This window comes from Bombus fervidus, chromosome 7, assembly GCF_041682495.2.
Source record: "Bombus fervidus isolate BK054 chromosome 7, iyBomFerv1, whole genome shotgun sequence".
NCBI classification, from domain to species: domain Eukaryota; kingdom Metazoa; phylum Arthropoda; class Insecta; order Hymenoptera; family Apidae; genus Bombus; species Bombus fervidus.
In genome coordinates this window covers 10651395-10674469 of record NC_091523.1, presented here as the reverse complement: position 1 = coordinate 10674469, position 23075 = coordinate 10651395, and the positions used below count along the sequence as shown (strand labels likewise).

The window sequence follows — 23075 nt, the reverse complement described above, 5'->3', positions numbered from 1 at the left end:
GATTCCACCTGATAGAATTTTAAATTTTCCTCCACCTTCGTAAGGACGCTATCTTCTCGTATCTACATTTTCTTCGTCGTCTACGAAGTCCTACGTTTACGTTTTTCTGGAATATTCTACATCATAATGTGGTACGAAATTGTATTAGTAATTTTCTTTTGTTAAACTACTTTTTCGAAATGTGCTAGGTCACTGATTCTCAACTTTTTCATACAGTCGTATTAACAAAATTAAAATTCAAAAGGTGTAATACCATCAAGGAAGCTATATGCAAATTCGAATTCAAAATTAGAATTGGAAAGTATATTGTACAAATTATCCGTGTACGTACCATAAGCCCTTTTTAGTGTACTACTGACAAAAGATTACTATATTAACTTTTAGAATTCTCACTATTTTTTTTTCGTCCAATCATTGCTATGGTATAAAAGCTTACTTTGTTTTCGACGCGACGCCTGTCTGTCCGTTTGTTGCTGTCAATAGAAAATTTATAACGTGACAGAGAAGTCGATTATCCTGTCAATTAGGTGAAATCATTTAGGAGAAACTATTATATTGGGAATAAATAAGGCCATTTTTCTCTATGAACGAAATCTCCCGGAATAAATATTATGTCACGTCAACATCTCATAAGCACGTATATACGTATTAAGTTCGACGAAGCCGAGATTCCCGTAGAAGGAAACGAGCCGTCAAAAGGCAAGCATCAAATTCCACGTATTAAGTGCCATCAATGTGTTACAGCAGCTTGTTCGCATGCTCAAAGGCATCTTCGACAGTAGAATACGCCTATAAGACAGCCAGCGAGAGTAGCAAGAAACGTGAGAGGAAAATGTGAGGATATACAAGCTCTAATCAGAAAATGACACTTTGCGAATTAAGAATCTCTCTTTTACTCTTTGAAACAAATATCCATCTTCCCCCGTTACACTGGTTCCATATATATTACGATATTAACCCTTCGAGAATTCAGAAGAAAATATTTAGACAATGATTATCTTTTGATACTAAAGACTTCTTGCGTTTTTGTTATGAGGTACAGATAATATGTAATTTCAACTTTTCATAGGAAATAAGCATTGATAACTGTGTTATATGTATATGACGAAATATATGTTAAAATACGAAATTTATCGTAATATATTTGAGAAAATATATTTGCTAAAATAATATCTACCTCGAACACATTTAAACATATTATTGTACAGTTTGGATGATTGCCATTAAGAAGAAAAGATTAGGAGAAATCCTAGGCGATTTTTTACAGCGAGTAATTGAGTTTTAAGTGATAAGGGTATACGGATGGCCCGACTGCTTGAGATTAAAGTGTGAAAAAAAAGTGCACGGCTACCCAAGGTTTGGAGCTGACGTGACTAAATGTGTTCTAAGAATATCGCTATGGTTCTTCTGAAGTGAGCGAAAGAAGTTGTAAAATAAAAAGAAGAAAATGCTTTGATGTTAGAATATATGTATGTATTACGCAAGACAGACGGTTTTTGAATGGGTAGCCTTTCAGTTGTACTTCGTTGTGTCGCGTTGCGTTGCATTATATTTTTATTTTTCCCGGTATAATTAACTGTTTTATTTTAGTATCGAGATCTTTTACTTCTCCACACACCCAGCAAATAAAATTTCTGTAAAAATAATTCTTAGAAAAATATAAAAAAAAAAAAAAAAAATTAGAAGAACAATATTCACACGAAACTGTAACTACATACGAAATACCATTTCTCAGAAATAATTAAACTAAGAATAAATGAAAGACAGAGTACCCGTCTTAAACGTACTATCTGAGAGTTAAAAATAGTTCCTAATACATTATAAAAGAAGGATAGGGTAAATTCGAAAGAAAAAGCAGAGGAAGGAGCAAAGACAGATAAAGGTACGAAAACAACTCGGTAAGGTGACTGATCGCATCATCGTTCGAGATCGAAGCCGAACGTATGTCACGCTCGGTGGTTTTCAGTAAGACAGAGGACAGTTTTTCGGGACGTGAGCTCCCTCCAGCCACAGTGGGTTGGTAAGTTTCAAGTCTGAGTCGTGACTTACCGATCGATTGCTTCCAAGTCACCGTCGGAATGGGGAATCCTTCAGCCTGACAGGCAATGGAGACGCCGTGACCTACAACGGCGTTCTGGTCGATAGGTTCCACCGTCCATCGCGGCGGCACTAAAAATACGATCCAATTGGCTTAAAATCTTCCGGATCGCCGGTTCCTGGCGGACCAGCGTTTCGTCGTCGCCCGATCTCTCGGCAGATCCTCGTCGATCGACGCTTCGTCCTGTTCATTCCAAATCACCGTGTCAATTACACTGTCGCGTGACCTTTGTCCACGTACCCTTTATTCCCTTATCTCAATTCGTGACAACTTTTCGTCGAAAATGCTTCCTATCGACGAGCCAAATAGCTGTTGGACTTAACCTGGCGCGTAGCTGATATACACAATTCGTTTTGAAGACTTAGGAACCAGGACAGAACCATTTAGACAAGAAGTTTTCGTATCGTTTCGTCTTTCGCTGTTTTTCTTTTCTTATCTTGTTATTCGAAGCTATGAAAACAAAAGTTGAGATCTTTTTTATGGTTTTACGCGTATGGTTTAAATTTATTATAGATTATCTGTAATTCAATGATATCTATCGAGGATTAATATCTAATTGCACATAAAAACGACTGCTATTCTATCACACTTGATATGTCTATACAGTTCTGCCTTTTGCACAATTCCATTTTTCTCTTTTCAAATTGAGAAATCGGATTACTCGGTATAAAATACGTGCTATAGAGATTAATCAGCGCATCCTCTGTTAGCTAAACGCGAAGAATAATACTTTGTTTGACTAATTAGCCATTGTTCTCTGGGAACACTGGTTACTTCTATAGAATGATCGAACGATGGTTTTTTCGTCGACGAGGATCACCGGTCCCAGGCGTTTCTCTCTATCTACTACATTTGTCTTTGCTGTCGCGTGTTGTTGTTTTGTACTCGCGTATATACTCGTGTGTCGTGAAACGCATGCATTTCCAACGGGTTTCGATGTTACTGCATACTTACGGATCGCTAAAAGTGTGAACAACAACGTGTAGCAACAAAACCGGTGGTGTCCGTGTTTAGACTACTTGAATTGACGATGTCGTATTTAAAGGGGTAAAATGTTTACTCATTCGTTGTTTCAATCAGAGGAAACTAATTTACCAGGAAGAACTTCGAGCAGTGATTAAAAAACAAAAGAGATAAAACAAAAATGAGAGAACAGAATTATGGGAAGAAATTGAAAATTAAAAGAAAAATGTTCGTGCATTTGTTGTTAACCTGTGTTAATAAATTGTAACTGAAAACGTGCTCGTTTCGGAGAAACTTATCTGTAAAAGAAAAATTGAAAAATGTGTTCGAATAAAGGGAGAGTGAAATAAAAGGAACTATAAAGTGTTTTAAAGAATGAAACAGAGAACTCATTGTTCCATGGTACGTACTACACGGGAAAAGAGCATTCGCTGGAATAATTATATAAGAAAAAGTATACCGTAATTGGAAGGGTAAGTGTTCCATGCAAGAATCATTTTATTCGAAAAATATAAAAACACGGCAAGCATCATTCCAAGTAAAAAAGATGTGAATATATAATGTAATAATAAAAGGTTGTTAAAAAACAACGTACGAACAACGCAAACGGTACCTATTTCAAAAGAACGTTACTTGTAATCAGTATATACGAAGAAAAAGACACGCAAAAAACTTTCGAGGCACACATTAAATAATGTAAACGTTACTCTCAACATTCTTTCCATCGTCATTCCAAGTTGCTCGTATGTATATAGAGATAAAATATAAAGGTAGGCGAAAAATATCGTACGAGAAAACGCACTGAACCAGTAAACGTTAACTACGCGAACGCATGCTTTTACATCTGTCACAGACATTTTGTTGCATTACACGAGCACAATATAAGTAATATCTCTCGGTACACGAAACCGCTACAAAAAACAAAAAAAAAAAAAAAAAAAACGAAGAAAAGAAAAAGAAAGTAAAACAAAATACAAAGGAACAACAACAATAAAGAAAATAAAATGATACTCTAACTAATGAAAACGCGTGTAACGAGGACAAAAAGATATGACAGTAAAACAACGAAGAAAAAGAAAAAAACTAATGATTCGTTCGCAATTAAAAAACGGTCGAACAACGAAAAGTATACTAATTCTAATTAGAAATCAGCACGCTCAACTTTCGAGATCTACAAATCGAACTCTTTACAAATGCTGATGATTCGTGAGGATGTACAAATAGTAACGATGAAACAACGAGAAAAGAAAGTAATAACAACAATCAAGGAACCTTCGTTCTCATTTACTTTTTCAGCATCTTTCGTTCTTCCTTTTTCTCGTATTTTTCACTTCGTCCTCTTTCTTTTTTTTTTTCATCTCGTTTTCATTTTTTCCTTACCGACTCGTCGTCGACGGATTAACTTGGCGTTGCTTTAATCGTCGCTCGGGTGGAACGTGCTCTTCCGGAAAAATTACACGAACGAAAGAAATTCGTGTCGTCGAATACGTTCCCGTTACGGTTAACCGGCTCGTCAATTAGCATGCATTAAAAACGAAGGAGAGATAGAGAGATAGAAAAATAAAGAAGGCAAATCGCACGACGTAAACCTGCATCCCTAGAAATATATTCGTTCTCTTTTTTTTTTTATATTCTGTGCTGCGTGAGGAAAAACTCTTGGACTTCCTGGCTTGTGTGCTATTGCCTATCGTGTCGTATATATTATATATATATAAATTTTTCTGTCTTCTTCTAAAAAACACTTTCTTTACGCGCAAGTGCTGTCTGTCGTTTCGAAGAGGATTGGAGTACCGGTGTTGCGTCAGCATTACGTGGCCTCGAAACTTTATATAAAATCGAGCCGTTTTTGCGGACGAAGGGAAATGCCTCGATAAGGACACGCTTCCGGTCGGACACTTCGGCTCCGACTTCAACTCCATATGAAATCACTATGTAGCCAGCAAATATGCAGCCCTCCTGGTATTTCGAGGAAATAGTCTTCCACAAACCCAGTAACCCCGATTTCAGATACCTGGTATCGAGACTTCCGGAGATACGAATAACTAGAATAACTGAAATCACTCGATTCACCAGAAAGATATCTTATACCATTGGATTGCTTCAATCCCTTGACAATGATCCTGCACGAATATTTTATGATGTTTTAAGCATAATAGTACTATACTAATTATTCCAAGTTGAAACCTTGTTTCGTTAAGTGATCATACCTATTCTTACCAGTTCTTGGAACTGAGTTTGTGGAGTGTGCGCATAGCGCTAGGTAACGTAATGAATAAAAATATTAGCACAGATCAAATATTTCTATAATATGTCGCGAAAAGCGATTGAAGAAGTATTGACTTTGTTCACCGTTTCGATGACATAGTTTTATGCAGTTGTACAACTTAAATAACTACTAGGAAGTTTCAATTTATTGTGAAAATTATTAAAAAGAAACGTTCTACATAGATATCTTAAGAAAGGGAATCGATGCAATAACTGTTTTTAGTTTCTGCCAGATTCTTATATTTTACAAGCAAGATTATGTAAAACACCACTGTAACATCTGAGGAAACCATCAAAGAGTATTTCTAAACCAGTGAAATAGCACTTTCGCGGGCGTCGAAGATATCGTCGAGCAAGCAATTTGCTTCCCACATTTCCAATAGAAAAATTGGAAATACGCCAACGACAAAAGACGAAGATTGCTCGTTGAGTAAACAGAAAATTCTCGACAACAAACGTGTCGCGTACGATCGTAAACCTGTTGCAGAAAACTGAATGCAAGAGGAAGAGGATGTTGCAGCCTGATGAACGCCTAGCGGACCTAGAAGCGCATTTACTTCGGTTCCGCGGCGCGCGAGGTAAACGTTACCAGAATCTCGACCGTGCTATTTTCCGGGGACGCGAATCCGCGTATAACCCCGGGGAAATTCGTTTCGTATTCCGGTCGTGTATTGTTAGGCGAAACGCGAAACTTTGAATCGAAATCGCTCGACGAGACTACGGGGAAAGCTCGACACTTAATTACTTGTGGATGCGTGTATGGCGAGATTCTATAGCATAGCACGAATGGATTGAGCAAATTTTACCGAATGACTAAGATTATCAGGTTATTATATCGTCGCTAAATTCCGCAAGATATACAGTTTTTAGTTATTGTCCACTGACAAGTACGTATGGAAATAAACAAACGGAAGCTTGAATAAATAAATTGAAAAAGTAAATAATCATAATTATTGTAAAACAGGTATTTTTAAAGCAAACAACGATGTGATAATTGTGGAGTCAATTAAGGTTGGTTGATTGAAATGAATTTTATTTAATAATTCGTTATTTCTTCTTGGATTAGACGAAATCTAATAAGGAAATCTTTGATATGACTTCCCCAATCTTCTTCTTAATGTAAGTCTATTAATTAACTAGTTTCAGTAAGCTTATAAAATGGATAATTTAATAGGATGAAAATCGTAAGTAGGTTGAGGAACGTAATTAAAGGCGTAAAATGTTAAAATAATCGCAGTGATTATAAATCGCGTGTTTATAGAGTATACGATAAATTGAGAGTACAGTGACAATTAATTAATTTTGTTTGCTTGAAATCAATTTGAACGAAATAAAATTTATCATGAAATGATTAACAAGGTAATGTTTTTCTTCGCTTTCCAATCTGCTTCTCAATACGAATTTATTAACTGATTCTATTTCTTAAATTTATAAGGGAAATAACAACATAACAATCTAGAGAGTTATAATTCTCTGGTTGGAATATACTCCTAGTAATATAAAAATGTAGAAAAATAACATAAGACGTAAACAACTAAAATAAATAGAATAAGAGAAGTTACGATAAATCCACTAATATGTACTATCAGTGAAATACACGTTTTCTCCACAAAACAGAGAAGATGTCGATAAAGTACCGAGCTCGAAGAACGTAGAACTCGTACAACGTGGAATTCTCAACGTTTCGTTAAGACATTCTACCCGGAAAGAGTAAGACCAAAATTGATTAACTGGCAAAGAACCTTGAAATTGGCGGTCGACAATCACGGAAATAGACGGAATAGAATTTACCAGGGAATATAATTTATCGTGCGTTTTAGTATAATTCAGTTGAAGCAACTTACCGAAGACCTGGAAGTCGGGCAACAAGGTTCGCAACTTTAAATTACTCGCGGATCCTTGGCTTCTCGCGTCCCCCTCAGGGATGAGGGAAGGATCGTTTATACATCCTGCAGGATACGCTCTCAGCTGGAATCGCTTTCGAATGACGAGCGAGTGCACGTCGTTTTATACGCATTAGGACACGCGTATCCGATAACAGGGCTAACGCGAGTATTTATCCATACACGTCGTCGTTTCCATTTCAGTCGTTTCTCCATCGACTGACCAGATGTTAATCGCATCTGGATTGTATAGTCCAACGGTTTCAAAATGCCATGAAGCCAGATGCGCTACCATTCGTGAATATTTCGACACTTCTAAATCACAGAACCTCGTTTATACAAATTTTCTTTTAGGACAAAATCGTTCATATAACTGAACTCGTATAACTGTAGTAGATAGAAGTTCGTAAATTTTGTGTTCAATATACGACAAGTCAGTGAGTTCGTGTTTAAGTGAGTTAATAAAATTTCGTTTCAATGGATCCATTATTTGCAAATATACACTAGGTGACGAAAGTATTATAACACTTGTAGAAACTTTATATGAACATACTCCACTGTAATGAAATACGATTATCATGACTATATTGGAAAAATTTGAAACGAATTCGAGAATGTAGAAAATCAGTATCCAGTATGAATAATGGTCTTAAACGTACATAAAATCTATTGTCTTAAGCATCGATTAAAATTTGTTATAATAAGTGTTCAAATATTGTTGTAAGCCAAAATATATAGAATATACTTTAATCTAATTTCGATTTCTGACTTTATTTCAGGCAAATATATATATAGTTACTAGATATTGATGAACACAATAGTTAATTAATTAATACAAATAAATATTAGACCTGTATTAAATGACTTTCTGTACAATATTGGAATAGAAGAGCGATAAATACGGAATTCTATAGAAATACAAATATATTCGTAAATTTAATAGAGCACCGTTGAAAATGTGATAAAAATATCAACCTTTTAATAAAATTACATCAGATGTCCAAATATTAGGTTATTCGAAACATTCGTGGCATTTTTTACAATAGATATATTCTGCATTATGTTTAACAGAATTAGAAAAGAGGATATATTTTATCACGAATTTCTGTTAAATATTTATACGTTAAGTTAAACCGATAGTAATAGTAGAAAAACGTTCTTCAATCATACTTGTGGATTAAATTGCATCTGGTGTGTTCAGGTACTTACGGACGATAGTATTTGCTGTATACGATAACTATACGTTACACAAAAGGTAGCGCTATAATATCCCAGGGAACAAACGCGGAAGGTCAGGTGTTTCTTATCGTTCTTGGTCGAAATCCTCCTCGGCAGATTGTTCGTCGTGGCGACCATTGTTGCTCTTATCATTTCCAAGGTTTCGCTGATCGGCGAAAATCAAGCACTCTATTTTCCGCGCTATTGCCTTTTGTTTCCAGTAAACGGGGTTCTATGAGTCCCTTAAATTCACCTGACGTGAAAATTCCCATTGGTGAACCAGTTTCGCGAGTTTCATCGACTCGTTATTGCATCTTGGTCGATTTCACCTAAGTCACGAATCCTTTCACTGTGAAATCCCTGTTCTTATGACTCCTAAATCGACGATAGATCGACTCTACGCGGATCGTTCTCGAGGGTACTCGTATGTGGTGCGCAAGTAGATTCTAGTGTTTGGGTGTCTTAATCGATTATACGTATGTGAACTAACTCGGAGTACTGGAGAGACTTTATCGTCCATCGACTTCGTTATTAAATTTCATAGTAAATTTCAAAGTTTGAGATGATTTCTAGTTTATGAAAGAAAACGAAACAGAATGTAATGCTATAAAACTGATTTCACTATCTGAAGTTTGTATTTTATTTTTGCAAACAAGAAATTGTTAATGCTCTTTTATTTATGTCATATACTTCAAAGTTCCAAAGATTATAGAATTTTTCAATTGAAAATTATTTTAATACTTCGTAAGAATCACAATATTTCCTCTCCTTGTTAGATATTTAATCTTCCATTGCATTAATTTAGTTCTGATTACATAAGGATTAATACTGTGTCAAGAATAAAATCGTCCAAATATTTTAAATAAATATACACTAGTAATTAAAATCTATTATTTAAATATGAAATACATAACTAATAATTGAAATGTATTCTTTAAATCTGAAATACGTTCCAACATCCATTCATCCTTTTAAAAAATTCAACTTTCCAGCAATAACGTGCCATTTAATTTTCTGTACTGCACCGTGTAATCTACGACTCCTTGTTTTATAAAACATTCTGTTAAAATGACAGCAGTTCTTAATGTCACCGTAATGAATTCGCCAATAACATAGCGCACTAAGAATTATTAAAAACTTTTCCAATTTAATGTAGAGCAATTTCCATTTCCTCGATAAGTGGAATCAGTGTAAAGTCTAAAAAACGAATAACATTTTTCAGAAAATCATTATGAATCAGAACACTGCGTCATAGTTCCAGTTGTCCAAAAATTTATTTCATAACCAATGAGATACGTGTCAAAGGCATTGTCCCCGCGATATGTTGCCTTCTGTAGGGTACGCACGAACGACAGAGTCCGTGAAAATAGTTCGTTAACGGGACAAAACAGTGAGGATGTTATTCCAGGGCGAGAAAGAGAGGCGTGTGTACACTGTGCGTTGAAAAACGATATCGAAATCACGAGGGACTCGCGTACGTATCACGGTCGCATCGATTTGCTGGCTATAACACGGCTAACTCGAATTTACGAGCAGTTTTTACGTGCGTTTCGCTCGCCAACACCGGCCAGCTCTTAGTGAATATGAATGACGCGGAAGAACATTACACAGCGCGACAACGCGTGTCACTCTTTTAATACTCCTGGCATCTCGTGTGTCCCTTGAAATATCAAAATCATGATATGTAAACCACCTTTGTTTTTTCCAACTTATTACCTTCCCTTTTTTTCATCTCCTCGTACACTTGCAATTCGTTTTAAAAGCGAGTAACGAGTAGACTGTAGACTTTTATGCATTTATGGCAAAGACCCATTAATGATTAAGCAATGAAATAACGCGTAGTAGCTTCAGTTGTAATACAAATGTATTAATTACACAAATCAAATGATCAAGCGAGTTTCTATACACGATTTCAAAAAATAGTTTAGTATAATGACATAAAATATTTCAAATTTTCTTCAACTTGGTAAAATTGTAGAACCTAGATGGAAGAAGAAATAACGACGAAAACAATATAAAATAAATTCTTCAAATCCCTTTTCATAATTACAATGTAAATTCAATAGGATTCAATAATATGAGTATGCGAGACAAATCTCTACTTAGGTCCCGTTCTTTAATTTTATTCTATAAAAGTACAAATTTGCATGAATGTCTGCAGTCTACTAACGAATTTTATCGTCTCTGGAAGAATTCATTTTAACTAATGAAGATTAAGATCGCATCGTCCTTCCTTCCATTTTCTCCTTCGCTGCATATTGTTGTACTATTATTTACCGGGAAGTTCCTTTCGTGTAACGATACCGCGCGTACAGGTCCTGTAATTTAATCGACTTCGCGTGCGAGGAAGTTCACAGCTGCCGTAAACGGAAGAACGGCGCAGCTTTGTTGTCGTAGCTTGGGAACAAGCCGAGAACCGGTTCCATTCATACAAAGGTAGAAAGTGATTTAGATCTCGATCGCGGCGAAGGAATGGGTGTCGGCGACTTTCGGAATCGTCGAACGGCTGCCGAGAACTTCTTGAAAAGTCGCATTACCGCGCCACCCCTCTGAAACTCGAAACTAATTTGCCTGGGTCGTATCCTCGCGAGAGCGCCCGGTTCGACTGCCAGTAAACTTTCGCCCCGGGAAGACTGGGCTTGTAATGTCGTTCAGAGGTGGAATAGCAGGGAGAGGATGGCTCGAAGATGGAAACGAGGAAACATCGTTGGGGAAAACGGCAACGGAAGAAACGTGCTCGCGTTAAAAAAACGCGCCCGGAACGAGCCAAACGACTACTTGGTACACGCACCGAGTACAACCCTGCGAAGAACGGCTACGGAAAAGACGGTTGGTACCCGGACAAATGTAATTGCGAGGCAACCATCGGTGTCCTTGAAGGAACAGAAGCCATCTGCCTGGCGGATCTCTCTCGCTATTTTCTTTTAAGGCAATATTCCGGCAGTTAGGAGCAGAATGTTATCCGCCTTAAATAGACCTCCCGCCGTCTTCTTACTGGGGTTATAGGCGCTGGAAAAAAGAGTCCTCGGCAACGTAATACCATATCCAGCCTTGATATTCTACGTTCGTGCGAATTTAAGGAAATAAGAGTACTAACGCTATAGTCAGTATACAAATATCTGGCCATCTCTCGATATTGCATAGATAATTCAAATAGATCGAACTTCGAAATGTATCCTCTGACGAAGACAGATGCGCCTTTTCTCACGTTGGAACATTCATTCCTATAACAATATATCTTCTCGACTGTGATACACCGGACAGTTTTCCATAAATTTTCAGAGCCGAAATTTTTTGAAGAAGTAGAAATCTCCGATTTAATCTATACACGCAGAACATCCTATCGATGATAGAATGGAAGGATCATGAAAAATCCAAGAAGATAGGAGCTCGAGGAAGCGTGATCGAGGGTAACGAAAACACGACGTTCGAATCGACTCTGTCGAAACAAACCGCACTCCAATCCTTCGATATGGCTGTTCGATTTTCTGTGCCGTAATATGTATATACACGGGTGTATATATACAATATATATTTGTAGAAAGACAGTCAGAGACAAGTATATCTGACTGGCACACGGTTTATGTACACAGGTTCTTACAGCTACCATATGTCGATTTTTGTTCTTGCTCGTTTGAGACACCAACCAGCAACGGAGAGGCTGGTCGAGTATTCGGCCAGGCCAGCGACGTTGCTGATCTGGCACGTGTAGTTCCCGCTGTGCTTAGCGCTGACGTTATTTATCGTCAGGATGCTGGAAAACGGCGGATAGTCGCTTATCTGTATGTTGTTGCCCGTCTCGACGACGGCCGCGTTGGATCCGCCCGACGACGACGATGCCGAGGACGACACCGACGCACCGTCACCCGGCCTGACCTGTATCGGTTTGTCGTCCATCAACCACGTGATGTTGAACGGCTGGTCACCCTGGCTCGTGGTACACATTAGCTGTGTCCTCATCCCCTCCGTCACACCGTTCTCGAAATAAAACGGCGAGATCCGCGGTGGAACTATAAACGTGACGTGTGATAATAGTATGTACCTGCATGCGGGCACAAACCGTTCTCCTATACGCGTATCTCGACCAGAGATTACGCTCTCGTCTTCGTTTCCTATTTTTCTTTTTTTTTTTTTCTTTTCTTTTCTTTTGCGGAAAGGTTAGTTAAGGGGACTGGAAGATGAGAGGAAGTTTCAGATAATAAAATGAGCGCGCCAGAGGAACAACATACGAGTACCATCAAGATCCATTTACACACAAACGTGCCATGTCCGTTTCGTGTCTAAATATTGGCCCAGTGTTTATTTCATATTTATGTTGATATTTATGTACTATCCAGGACCATCCAAGATGTATCCGGGATAAATATTCGACTATGTAAAATGCAATCTTCGTATCAACTACTCTTCATTTTTGTACAACATCATGTACGAACGAAATACGTTCAAGCACAATTTTACAAGTTCGTGCTATGGCCGTTGCCTGACGTGGTCAGACCAAGAGACAAGGAAAATATCCGAGACTACTAAGTGTAACCAGAGGCCATTCGAACTGCTGATAATAACGAACATAGAATGAATGACGTATAAATAGATACATATGAAACGTGAATATGGCACGGTTTTGTATAAACGGACTTTTAGACGACGAGACTTCTATATATTTGAGTTTCGATAGCGAATACAGCGAAATAAAACGAAGTAAAGCGAGTCTAGTAAGGCTTGGCTATAGGTATGTTGAAAGAGTGTCGAATTACCGAGGAGAGAATGAAATGGCGAGCCGGATAATTACATCGAAAATCGTGAAACTCCGCGGGACTTCAGAGGCGGCCCGTTGAAACGGAATTAATAGCGCCGGCGCTACGCGTCCAAAACAACGGAGAGTTAATAAATCTTCTTCCCGAACGTCTGAAATTAACATTAAAATACAACTGGCGGATACAAACTGCTCGGAGTTTAATCCGTTCCCGGTGAGCGGACGGACCGTAATTAATGTTCCTCTCGGTGGCAACGACAATCCAAAAACGATTGGTAAAAAGAACCGGTGCCTGCGCAACTCTCTGTAATATCACCGTTATATTTCGCTGGCTCCGTTCCGTATAATACTCTATTCGCCCGCAATTTCCAGTATCTCGCTTCGTTTTTATTTTTTTCTATTCTTTTTTTTTTTTCTATTCCAGTGATCGAAGTCTCATCGTGAAATTGGCGCAGGAGGTCACGAAGTACGAAATTTCGCGATCACATTATTTGATCAAATCCGCACTGATCCTCCAGTAGAAGCGGTTGATACCGTGCGGTTACTCTATTTCGTTGTCTGACCAAACACGAACCTATACTACTTCGCCACAGACGAATTTCAAGTAGGTCGAGTTTGTACAAGAACTGGGCGTTTGATAACCGCGATAACTTGGAGTTTCTGCTACGTGTTTCCTGCTACGTGACCTCCGAAACGTGGACGCTGGACAGGTGCAACGGTAACCCCGGTCGAGTCCGTGAAAAATGGTGGCTCGGTCATAAATATTCGGCCAGAACCGCACACACGTACCTCGTGGCTCGGAAAATGAACATTTATGAGTCGGAGTAACTGCTAATGTCGGCCAATATGTCTTTATGAGACTTTCGGCGAAACTAAGTTGAAACCAGAGGTGACTGCACGATCCTTATACCGGTGGTCTGTTTTAATGAACATTTTCATCGGGGTTTCGTTGAACCTTTGGTCTCCTCGTTGTTCGCTTTACTGGCGCGTCTTTCGCAAAGATTTTATAAGTTGATTCAAGAGGCGTTAAGTAGAAATAATTCGTCGTGATCGTTTGGCTTTCTTTTCTCATTCGAGTTGATTAACGATGAGTTTACTTACCAGGACCTATAGAACGTCGAGCAGTCAATTATCGAAACGAGCGTGAAAACTAAGTAGGATGAAAAGACACGAGAGATCTTGTATATACAGTTGCCTATAAAAGTCTCCGTATATTTTAGAGAAAGGCCATTTTTATCAAAATAAAATAGTACAAAATTTGCCGAGTCTATGATTTAATTAATTAATGCGCTGTCATTAATTTATTTTAAATTTAAATTGAATAAAACGATTTATATATCACACTTAATTTATAATATTCATATATTATCTATTTAAAAATAGTCTTCTTGTAAAATGTACAAAGACTTTTGTCAGTGATTGTATCTTAATGAAGGATTTTAACTACTTGAACTTCACCGAATTAACAGTATATCGAACCTATAATAATATGCCGGATCAGTCTCATGCAAGATAACGTTTCCCGAATTCCTAACTTACAGATCTCTCGTATCGATTTCGCCCAAATACGATTTACCACTACGGTCTCAATATAACTTGAATGATAATAATGATGATAATGATGATAGTACACAAATCATAGAGAATATCTCGAGCGAAAACATAGCATAGTCTTCATAAAAAGATACTGTTCTACTGGATAGTGATAGTGATATAATATAATGTAACTCGGTCAGAATCGGTCAAATACGTGACTGATACACGATAATACAACACAAATATCGAGAGAGCAAGAAAGGTGGACGGTTCATTCGAAAACGGGACAAAAGAGCACGGCTCCTACTATATGCGAATCGTGTTTTCGAAATGTCGTTATACAACGATCCAACGTAAAAGAATACCATAGAAATTATGTATTATGTAATGTATATACATTAATGTTCGTTTAAATTTCAATAGATCGAGAACCACGTTATAATTTTCGTGGGGTTAACCATTTTCTAAAAATCCATTAATAAGGAGAAAGGAACGATTTAGCAAAAAACAAACGAGAGAGACAGGATCAACTATAAATCAAAATTCGTGATATAATTGAAGTTAGAGAGATTCTACAGTTCAATATATGAAGAAAATCAAGAATAACAAAATTCCGTTAGACGCTACATTTTCGAGAAAATTGACTTTACCGAAATTTGTCAAGTATATCCGAATTTGCTTAATTCTCAAATAAATAGGAGTATAAGTTGTAAGTGTAGAATAGAACTTTCTGATATAATACTTCGTTGTGTACAAATAGAGTTTAAATATATTTAATGAAGAACCAATCTGGTACACCAATCCTCTACCTAGTTCATTCGATTCGTTCGACTTTCCAAAAAACGACATTCTTTGGATGAAGCAATTTTATTCTATACTTTCATTATATTTTCAAACTTATCTCTAGACGTAGAATAACTACATCTCAATTTCCGAATTACGTCTAATCGGAAATAATTAACTCTGAAAACATTTACGCTCCAATGTATGTTTGTTATTCCTCACTTTCGTCTTATTTTGAACCCGAATCTGCCACAATTGTGCATCTGCCTGATTCCTGAATCTTCCTGACATCATCTATATCAGAACTTAACTGTATTTCTGGCTTCTTCTCGGTATATCTATAGGCTACTTCTAAATTTAAATCACACTGAATTCGACCAAGTTGGAACTCGAATTACGCTAATAATGAAAAGCGATAAGGCTGGATCGTTTGAATTTAGGAGAAATCAATTGTAATCGAAACGACCATTACTGTATATATGAAATACAATATACTCAATCAATACTGAATCAAAATTGTCTCCTGAATATGTTAATTCTGAACGATGCAATATAAACACGCATATATTGCGCGCAAAGATTAAAACTCAGCACGGTATGGTAACTTTTACGTAGAAGCGGTCTCACGCTGTGACATCGAGCCCGATCCCGTGGCCGCCGAGCGCAAAATTAAACGAAAAATCCTAATCTGACGCCGGATTCTCGTTTAATTTCGCGGCAGCGAATTCGAAACCGGTCTGAACACGAGTTTCTGCGCGAGCATATCCCGGAGAGAAGACAGGAGAAACAGACAGACAGAGAGTTACAGAAACGGAGAAATAGTGGGGGGATAAAGTATGTGTGTGTGTGTGTATAGTGGTGTATGCGTATACGTATGTATCCATGTATGCGTGCGTATAGTCGTGTACATAAGAGTTTGGAGCAACGAGTGGAAACTCGCCTCCGAAGCAGATTTTCAACGAGCGCTTCGATGTCACAGATCACAATTGTACGATCTACGAGGCATACACCTTCAAATCGACTGATTCAGCCCGATTATTACACACTATAGAGGAGAGAAAACAAAACGTTCGTGAACGAACATTACGTGAAACACTGGCAAGATCTGTTAACTGTACATATACAATATAGATATACATACGTATAAATATACATATATGTATGTACGTATTAAGAATATCCGAGGGAAAAATATATATTTACATATATACATCCGAAAAAAGCGTGCAATTGGGCGTGCAAAAGAGAAACAGCGTGCAAAGAGAGTCAGTAGTCACAGAGAGTGTAAAAAGACAGAGATAGATATTATACAAGAAGGATTCAAAATCATGGGAAGTATATGAGATTGAAAATTCGCGGCACGTTCTACCAGGGACACGGGCGGTTCCACTCCGTAGACCGGCAACGACGGCCAACGAATCATCTCACCGTCTCGATTTTCACCCCGCGTTGCTACTTCTAATCTAAATTGAAATCTAATAATCCGCGACGAGACGGAGCGCGGCACGTTTCGCCACGCTCCATATCCTCCTCGCGATATTCCTTCCTAGGAATCTTTTCTCGAGCTAACCGTCACGAAAAGAGTAATAGAAAAGGGGAAGAAAAAAAAAGCGAGAAGAAAAAAGAAAGGAAAGGAGAGAAACGGAAGAGAAATAGAACCGTCATGGACCGGTAGGCGAAAGATCGTGGCAAAGCAGAAGTAGAGAACGCGAATGTTCGCCAGTTGTCACAGGTCGAACGTGCCGTTGAGCGTGCACTTTGGACTAGCATCATAGCAGAAACAGGTCGCGTCGAATGACATCGGACAGCCTCTCTCTTGTAATTTTCCGGCTCCGAGATCATCCTCGACGATCGTCAGTGTACGTGGTGCTTAAGAAACTGGACTCGTGAACGACGACAGAGGTGAATCTTAGAGAAAACCAACCAAAGATAACGATTATGATGTTCTTTTTAAAATCAAAATATAAGCGGATATGTGTAAGGTCGATACGCAAATTGATCGACGTCGATTGATTATCAAAAAGTATTTATTCTAGGGATCGAGCGATTTTTCCAAGAGGCTCGAGCTCCAAGAGACGCGACAACCGATCGAAAATTCTTTTTTCCCAGGACGCAACAGAAAATTGATCACACCGCGATGCCGTAGTCTCGAGAGCTCGCTGATTGATCGATCATACCCGACCCACCGGCTAGAACGACCGCGTTGCGCTGTTTCCTTACCAACCGATCAATCAGTTACTTTTCCAGCGCCAGCACATAATCCGCAGACCTGGAAAATTGCCAGTCTGTCTTTATTATGTTCCGTGAATCGCGTGCCGCGATCCCACAACGGCTCTGTTGCTCTGAATCGATCCACGAAATCCGTATCGTTGCACGTCACTTTCGGGATATTCCTCTTTCACGAAAACGATCAGCATATCGGCTAGTCACTATGAATAGTCGCTAGAACTATGCATATCCAAATTGAAGCTTAGGCTTTCTCCAAGCTTTAGATTATTGCTATGATTTTATTGTAAGATTTTATTAAAGCGATCGTTTCCAAAGTAAGATTATGGTTATAGTAGATACGTGTTCTGAGGAATTGTCATTTCAACGGATGTGTCGTTACAATCAATTACAGTAAAATTCCATTTATAGAAACTCGTCAAATTATAAACATGATTGGAGTTCACGTAATATGAGTTTGCTGAGTCTTCCCTTTACCTATGTTCTCTCGTTCATATAATAGGAATTCACGTCTAAATAATTGGATTCAGTCAACAGAAGTTAATCCAACTCTGACTAAGAGTTGATTCAGACGAATGAGTTCATATAATCAGAATTCTATTGTATGTAGATTCTTATAAAAGCATGCATTTCAATCTCCTGATGATACATTCGTCTGAAGGACAACTCGTCAGAACACATATTCACTATAACCCACAGCCTTGTTTGGAACGATCGTTTTTGAAATATATTTGAGATATTTCATCGATCCGCTGGAACGTCTTATAGTGACATAGCAAGCATTATTGCTCGCGTAGTAAACCTAACGATCTAGCGACGTATCGATGCATGCAGACACGTCGAGATCGATGAGATGCAATTACAAATTGCGAAATTTTTGAACCGCCGAAAAGATATGGAAACGCGAAGAAAAGCAAAGAAAGTAACGAAAGAAGGATGCGTGGCACCTCTGTCGTAGTGGGAGCGTGAACGAAGAAGTACACCAACGGTGTGCGTTTACCGTTGACGTGAAGGAGTGCAGAATGAGCGACGGTGGCAGCGCCATTGGCCACGCGACAGGTGTACGTGCCATTGTGCGCGGGTGCGATCGTGCTAATGCTCAGGGCGCTGGTAAAAGCGTCATATTGCCGGACGGTAATGGCCTTTCTCGGGGACTGTTCGGCCTGCCCGTCGGCCTTGGGGCCCCGCTTGGGCCCCTTAATCGCGTCTCCAGGACTGGCCGGGGCCTGAACGCGGCTATGGCTGGACGACGGAGTATCCTGCGACGTCCTGATCGTCTCTATTGGGACGTTATCTTTCAGCCACGTGAACGTCAGTGGCAGATCGCCAGTCACGACTACGCACTGTACGCTAGTACGGTGCCCTACGTTTAAATCGCGAGCAAAACTGAAAGGCGTGATTTTAGGTGGCACTGAAAGAACAATACAAAGACAAAGGTGGCATTCCAGTCAAAAGCGGTTCGAGGAAACGCTATAGAGAAAACCGCGTATTCTTTTATGGAATTTGTGTGTGAGTGAACGGGATAGAAGAGAGATTTTCATGGGACAGAAGATATATGAGCACACACGTCGAAAGGATGGGTTTTTAATTCTGCCCTCCTTAAGTTAACATTTCCTAGTTAACAGTTTTTTCATTGCTCGAGGCTCGTTGAAATATTTGAAGTTCTCCGTGTTTCGTTAACTTTTAAGTAAATTTATATTATACAAAATGTTATGAAGTAATGGTTAAATGTTTGAAACTGAACAGAGAGATAGAGAGAGAGAGAGAGAGAGAGAGAGATGGCATAAGAAACAAAACGAAACTTTCAAAATGGTACACAGGACATTTTAATTAAGGAAGACAAAATTGTCCACCGATGCTGTCGAGTTAGTAAGATAAAAATAATATAAAAATGGATTAAGAGGTCCACAATATCAGTTGAAATAGAAAGCTTGACACTTTAGGACGCTTTGTGCGACGATCGAAAATACAATTCAGTGGCGATACATCGAAAGGACGTATGTCTGGTTCATGATGAAAGCACGGCGTGGTCAAAAGCCGCTCGAGCTATGCCTGCTCTGTAATTACACCGGCGTTAATTAAATTTTCATCTGCGGTCCGTGCACATCACTAAATTAAGATCTTAAAATAACAGTTTTAAGGTAGAGTCAAGGAATATATTCTTTGACCATAAAACTAGACTTTATTGAAAACTGAGTCGTCGCAAAGTGTCCTAATGCGCGACATATAAAGGAATATCGTTTAACGTTGCGATCGTCTATATAGAAACAGACAGCTTCAAAGAGATGGGTGAATACATTCACGTTGCGAACTTCACTTACAAGCACTGTTTGTCTTTCGCGGAGATAAAAGATAAAATTTACCGGCAATTTTTATCGTTAGACCTTCGAGTTTCAATCTTTGACTCGTCGCCAACTTTTTAATCCTAGTCCAACAAATTAATCCAATATCTGTACAATAGCTTGCTTAATTGGATGAAGCGAGCGATGCAGTTATTTTTTGTATCGGAATCCAATGGATAGACCGTTTTATAACTTACGCAACACTCGTTTAATCCCCTCAATTAAGAATTAACTGCTAATCACAGCGTCGATATAACTCTGCAAGCCTCCATCCATATAAAAAGAAACTGACTCACAAAAGTATTTGAACATTTATTACGGTAAACTTTTATGTTCGCGTTTTATGCATTATACAAAATATTTTGAAATCTTATTAGTATCGTAGATACTAAAGATATAACTGTTATGATTATATTTAGTAAACGATTATTATACAACATGAACAGCCATCTTATACATGTAATAAGTGGTCCCCATTGAATATTGGTCGATAATTGGCTGTTTAAATATTCTTATGGTCTCTGCGAAATATGTATTTTTATTAAATATCTAGTAATTTCTATATATGTATATTTCCAAATCTGACAGTGCTAATAAAATTTTCAAACGTTTCACATAACCACACGTAATATTCATAAAAGTTTAAATACTTTCATGAGCCTGTGTATGCGTCACAAGCTATCGTTGCTCCCTATAAAAAGCAAAACGCGCCGCGCAGAAATATAATCTGCTTGCTCGTTGGTATCGTTAAATCGTTTGAGTTAATCCACGAAAATCGCGATGTTCAAACGCCCCATACACGCGCAGATAGGTATATCTCTTGCCTGTGCATATACGCGCCATTTTTTACGCACCTCTTTTTCCCCCTTTACAACCGGCTAGCCACGGTTCCTTTTAATATCGCGGAACACTCTGACTGGGATCGGATTCGCGATAATTGTAACCCGCGTAACGCACTTCTTCCCCTCGAACGGTTCACCGAATAAACCGGCGTTAGCGAGAACAAACGCTGTAATTGATATTTAACCGTAGCTGGCGCGCCGTAAAATTTTTCACCGATCGGTTTTTACTTTTCCATCGCCACTCTAACGCTCGCTCGTTCATAGCCTACCCTCATGGTTACGAACGGTGCGGGAAATCTGCGAAAAATTCGCCCTCGCCGCGGCGTGGATCGTGTTAATGAACTCGTTCTCCTCGTCGATCGAACGATCCCCGTTTTTTCGTTTCAAAGATTCCCCCCACCACGGGATTCACATCGAATACCTCCGTCGACAAGCTTTCGCAATTAATTCGTGGCCCGCGAGCACCATTCGAACGCCATCGCGCCGATAAATGGGACTTTTGCTGGCGCTTAAACGCGCGAAATTTTCACAAAACGCAATACAATCGATCGGTTACAAGCACTCTGGTTGATTGCTTTCGAGTCGAAGCGTAACTTGTTCCGCGTTTATAAGCCGCCAAGTTTAACACTCTTACGCGTTGCTCGAGCGTTCCTCATTGGTGCATTTGCCTCTTCGATCTCGATTATGAGAATTGCCGGTAAAATTGAATTCGTTAATGTATACACGTATAAGACAACAATGTAACACTTTGTACATGGATTTTTGTTACGTTTTTGAAGTGCTTGGATGGTGAAGGGCACATCGCGCGAGAGAAACGGCGACTGAGTCACGTTAATAGAATATCGATGCTTCGACAACAGCATATTTATGTACAAGTAGCACGTGCACACGTTCTCAAATACACGGAGCGCTCGTGGTTGAAATCGTCGTTCGATCGTGTACTCGCCATGATTTTATATCGCGATGGTTGGCGCTTTGTTTCTTCACAAAATGTCAGGTCTACAAATCACGTGATGGACAATTTCGTCGATTACAGGATTTGTTAATCCAAATATTATTTGAAAATAATGTAAGGAAACAACATTTACAACTTTTACCATAGAGAATAAGGAATTTAAAAAAGCTGTTATAAGAATAATTGAAAAATTTATTCAAAAATTGTAATTAATAAATAAGTCCAAATCTTTTAGCATTAATATCAGAGGAACATGTTAAAAGAGCGACATTTCCACTAAAATGCCCTGAAACGTCTGAACCTTGTGACCGAGCAAGTATATGAAGTTTATTGGAAACATACGGTTTTATATATTTGGATATCGATAGATAAGGATAAATGTTTCATAAGTCACGTGATACTATAATACGGAGCGTAAAATGCGAATATCAAGGATATCTGGAACAACGCGACGCGAGTCGATATTAAACCGGTCAGCGATATTTTTCGCCTGCCAGCGTTATCTCGGTCCCAACGATAACAGAAGCGTACGTAAGGGGATTCCTTAGAACTGGCACGCTGTTTTCCCGAGGTTGATGCACGACACGATTAAACAGTAGCGAAACACAGGATCCTTTCTCGTAGAAGCGCCCCGTGTATCGCTAGAGCGCGCATGTACACGTACGTAGACCCGGCCCCGTACCCTCCGGTTAGTACGTGGCATCGTCGCGCTATGAATTTTTATGTACAAAAGTACACGTATGTAATATAATATACAGAGCAGTTAGGCGAGCGCGTGCAAGGACAGATGCTTGAGCGATGCAGTGAAGTGCTGTGCTCTTGGTGCGTGGGTTCGTTCGCGGAGTGTTGTCAAACGCACGGATATCCGTTGACGCACATAGAGAAGATAGACGAAGAAATGGAGGTACAGTGACTCACAAAAATATTTAAATATATTATGTGTTTACGTTACGTTTGTTATAAATATGAAACTTTTCGAAAATTCAGTAACGAGACATGGGTATTATCGTTACATTGGTCAAACTTGAAACGAATCTAAAAATGCGCGCGATGATACTATTTTTGTTAGTTTTCTAGATTTTGATATTGGCTAACTAATGGGTAGAAGGACGTATTTTAATATGAGCATAGTCGAAATGGGGATAATGAAGTACAAATTTATAAACTTTCTGGAAAGCTAATAATGTAACTGGTATAATATCGTATAATAA

General features: G+C 38.6%; 1 protein-coding gene across 6 annotated transcripts in view; it reads right to left on the bottom strand.

Moving 5' to 3' along the window:
- Nucleotides 1-23075, bottom strand: part of LOC139988675 (cell adhesion molecule Dscam2) — a 162990-nt gene that overhangs the window by 33854 nt on the left and 106061 nt on the right. For 3 of the 6 annotated variants that reach the window (XM_072006345.1, XM_072006347.1, XM_072006350.1), the window contains exons 11-12: nucleotides 18726-19136; nucleotides 2050-2169 (exon numbers count right to left, since the gene is read on the bottom strand). The exons of 1 other annotated variant lie outside the window; for it this stretch is intronic. In XM_072006345.1, the coding sequence (XP_071862446.1) occupies nucleotides 2050-2169; nucleotides 18726-19136 (531 nt within the window). Of the gene's footprint in view, nucleotides 1-2049; nucleotides 2170-12074; nucleotides 12438-18725; nucleotides 19137-23075 lie in introns of all 6 variants that reach the window. 2 more of the 6 variants (XM_072006346.1, XM_072006348.1) reach the window with 2 other exon arrangements.